This window comes from Thermobia domestica, chromosome 10 (assembly GCF_964235325.1).
Source record: "Thermobia domestica chromosome 10, izTheDome1.hap1.1, whole genome shotgun sequence".
Taxonomy (NCBI): Eukaryota; Metazoa; Arthropoda; class Insecta; order Zygentoma; family Lepismatidae; genus Thermobia; species Thermobia domestica.
The window spans coordinates 264040777-264044535 of NC_137463.1; the positions used below are offsets into that span (position 1 = coordinate 264040777).

The 3759-nt window shown below is 31.1% G+C and overlaps 1 protein-coding gene across 1 annotated transcript; it reads left to right on the forward strand.

Annotated features, from left to right (window-relative positions):
- The first annotated feature begins 585 nt into the window (after positions 1 to 585).
- LOC145661924 (uncharacterized) lies at positions 586 to 1545 on the forward strand. Its single transcript, XM_081727273.1, has one exon. It carries the CDS (start codon positions 586 to 588, stop codon positions 1543 to 1545), a length of 960 nt encoding a protein of 319 aa, XP_081583399.1.
- The last annotated feature ends 2214 nt before the right edge of the window (positions 1546 to 3759 follow it).

Consider the following 3759-nt stretch of genomic DNA (forward strand, 5'->3'; position numbering starts at 1 on the left):
TCAGGAAGATGGCGTTTGGTGTAGTTGTGGCGTAGTAGTGGCTCCGTTTAAAGCGCTGGAAGAAGAAGTTAAAAGTCTCTGATAAGTTGTAAAATGTAGTGTTACAGTTGCGTGAATATATCGTGTACAGTGTGACTTTAGAGTTTCCTCTTTTTGTGTAGAATAATGATAGTTATTTACGTGATTTCCTAAGTACTTTGCTCTATCGAGAAAGATTTTGTTTACAATCTACTCTCCCGGATGTACGAAGCATGAATCAGTGTTGGAAACTCTACATTTATGTACAGTGACGTTAGTTCAACTTTTGGTATTTTAAGTGAGCGGAACTGAGCAACTGTAATTTTAATTCAAAAATTATTGAGCAATGATATAAAATATAATTATTGATAGTAAAAGAAGTATCAGCGTGAATCTCACGTGGATATTTTGATTAGTTAATTTTTTATTATAAACATTATAGTGATCAAAAGGAGACTGATTTAGTTTACTCCTTATTGGAAATAGGTGTAATTTTACTGTGAAATCTACTTCTGCCGGTGCCAGCGTTGGAAATATCCAAGGTTTTTCCGTCTTCAGAAATACATAATGGGGATTTGTGGTAAGTGTTCCAAGTCTATATCTAGGCAAGATACTAATTTAAAGATACAATGCGGGGAATGCAAGAATCTCTTTCATGGGTTTTGTGCTAATATGAAGGAGGATGATGTTAAATTTCTGAAAGTCACTGACCAAATTTGGCGTTGTGAAGATTGTAGTAGAGTGCGACGAAAATCATTGGTTAGTGATAATCCACCTGAAGTGAGTGAACAAATCCCTACTTTAACTCAAATGTATCAGTTATTACTAAGCATTAAAAATGAAATAAACGATATTAAGGGTACCAATAAAAAACTTGAAGAAGAGTTAAGAAAATCTTTAAATTCAGTACACGAAAAGTTAGACGAAAACGTCAACCTCATAAGAAGTCAAACTGAAGAACTGAATAAATGCAAGGACGACATTGATGTTCTGAAAAACGAAAATTTACTGTTAAAGAAACAAATAGATAAATTAAGAGTTGAATTAGACGAAATAGATCAATACAATAGGAGAAACACAGTTGAAATTCATGGGGTTCCCCTCCTACCTAACGAAGATGTTAATGACATAGTCAGAAAGGTTGGTGGTGCAATTAATATTGATGTAACCGAGAATATGATCGATGTATGTCATAGATTTAAAAAATCACCTAATCAGCCAAATCCAGGTATCATCCTAAAATTTGTTAAGCGTTCTGACAAGGATAGGTTTATTAAACAAAGGAAGGCCAAAAGAAATTTATCCTGTAAAGATATCGGCTTATCTATTGGAGGTCCTGTCTATATTAACCATAGTCTTACGTTGCATAGGCGAATAGTCTTTAGTGAAGCAAGAAAAGTTAAGAGAGAAAAAAATTACGACTACTTGTGGATAGACTATGCTGGTAATATCCGACTAAAGAAGAAAGCTGATGATACTTTTGTATATACACTTAACACAGTTGAGGAAGCAAGACATCTGACATAGATACATGAGTGAAAGCCATAATTCGATACATTTAAATTATCAGAATGTTAGAGGTATACGTAGTAAACTTACAGAACTATATACAAATATTGCAGCTTCAAGCCTTGACATTATATTACTAACTGAAACTTGGCTGTGTAAGGGTATATACAATGGTGAATTTATTGACCAAAGGTATAATGTTTATCGGTGTGATAGGACTCACAAAAATGGCGGTGGTGTTCTCATAGCTATTTTAAGAGATTATTGTGTATCTGAGGTATCCATAACAGTGAATTGTATTGAAGTTCTTTGTCTAAAAGTTACAATTTTTAGAAGAAATTTTTATATAGTATTGGTATACTTTCCACCGAAGAGTCAAGTAAGAACCTATAATGATTTCTTTCAAAAATTAGAGGAAATTGATGACATATATGATCAAAGTTTGCTTGTTGTTGGTGATTTTAATATATCATCAATCACGGACGCTGATTTTGATCTATTGCAGGGTGGGTCTGTTTGTAATATATTGGCGAACTTCATTTCTTTACATAATTTAACATCGCATAATTTAATAAGAAATATGAACGGGAAAACTTTGGACTTGGTTTTGTCTAATTTTGGAGATGATATTAATCTAACTAGAAATGTATTTCCATTATTAACAGAAGATAATCATCATCCATCTCTTAATTTTAATATTAATCTTGGAAATTTCACACCAAGCATAAAACATAACTCAAGTACTTTGTTTAATTTTAGTAAGGCCAATTTTTATAACCTTTATAAACAACGTGACCTACAAGATTGGATGCATCTATATAATATAAGTGATGTTGATAAAGCTATCAATTATTTTTATGATGTTCTGAATAGTATTATTGAAAGAAATGTGCCTAAAAATAAAATATCTATGAAATATCAATATCCATGCTGGTTTACATCAGAAATTATTAACACATTGAAAGAAAAGTATTATTATAGGAAACACATAAAAACCTCCGACTATAATTTAAATAAATTTAAGGAATTGCGTAGAAAATCAAAAACTTTGATTAAGAGGGCGTATGCTTTATATATAAATCAGTCAGAAATGGCATTGAAGGATAATCCTAAAAATTTTTGGAATTATATCAAAAATAAGAAGAATCAAAATTTAGAAGTAAATCATATGACCTTCAAAGGTAAAGTAATTACAACAGATGCGGACATAACTTACAACTTTGCCCAATATTTCAAAAGTGTTTATTCTCCTCATCCTTCTGATTACGATATTATCTCTCATACCAAGGCAATCATACCGTATTGTCTGACGATGAATTCCATTTCTGAATGTGAACTTAAAGAGGCTATGAAAAAGTTAAAATCTTCTAAATGAAGTGGGCCCGATCTATTGCCAATTTATTTATTAAAAGGATGTGGAGAACTTTTAATAAAACCATTAAATTACATTTATAACCTGATATTAACAACTTCAATATTTCCAGAAATCTGGAAGATTAGTAAAATTCGTCCAATACTTAAAAAAGTAGATGGCAAGAGTATTGAAAATTATAGACCAATATCTCTAATTTCCACAGTAGCTAAAATATTTGAGCATATTCTTTATAATAGAATATTTCATCATGTCAAACCTTACATATCTAATTTTCAACATGGATTTTATCCACGGAAATCGACCGTTACCAATTTATTTCTATTTATACAGTCTATTGCGGATTCCCTTAATAATGGTTTCTCTGTGGATGTAATTTATACAGATTTTGCGAAGGCCTTTGATAAGCTAGATCATGCTGTATTACTTGCAAAATTATCTAATTATGGCTTTTCAAAGCAACTACTATCATTAATTTCTTCCTGTTTAAATGGTCGAAAACAATATGTTGTGTATAATAATCACAGTTCTCCATTGTTTGATGTTAATTCGGGTATACCACAAGGCTCTAATCTTGGACCTCTCTTCTTTCTACTATTTGTTAATGATTTACCATCTGTACTTGAACATTCACACTGTTTATTATATGCGGATGACATGAAATTGTACAAGGAAATAAGAGAACTTGACGATGTTCTAAAACTTCAGAGTGACTTGAATAACTGCTATTTATGGAGTGTTGAAAATAAGTTGCATTTTAATATAAATAAATGTAATGTAATCACATTTTCTAAAAATAGAAACCCTGTACATTACAATTATACCGTAACAAACACTATTCTTAATAGAGTTCAGGAAGT

Bases quoted from the DNA above. Each gene is read 5' to 3' on its own strand.
- LOC145661924 (XM_081727273.1), top strand. From the start codon at position 586: ATGGGGATTTGTGGTAAGTGTTCCAAGTCTATATCTAGGCAAGATACT.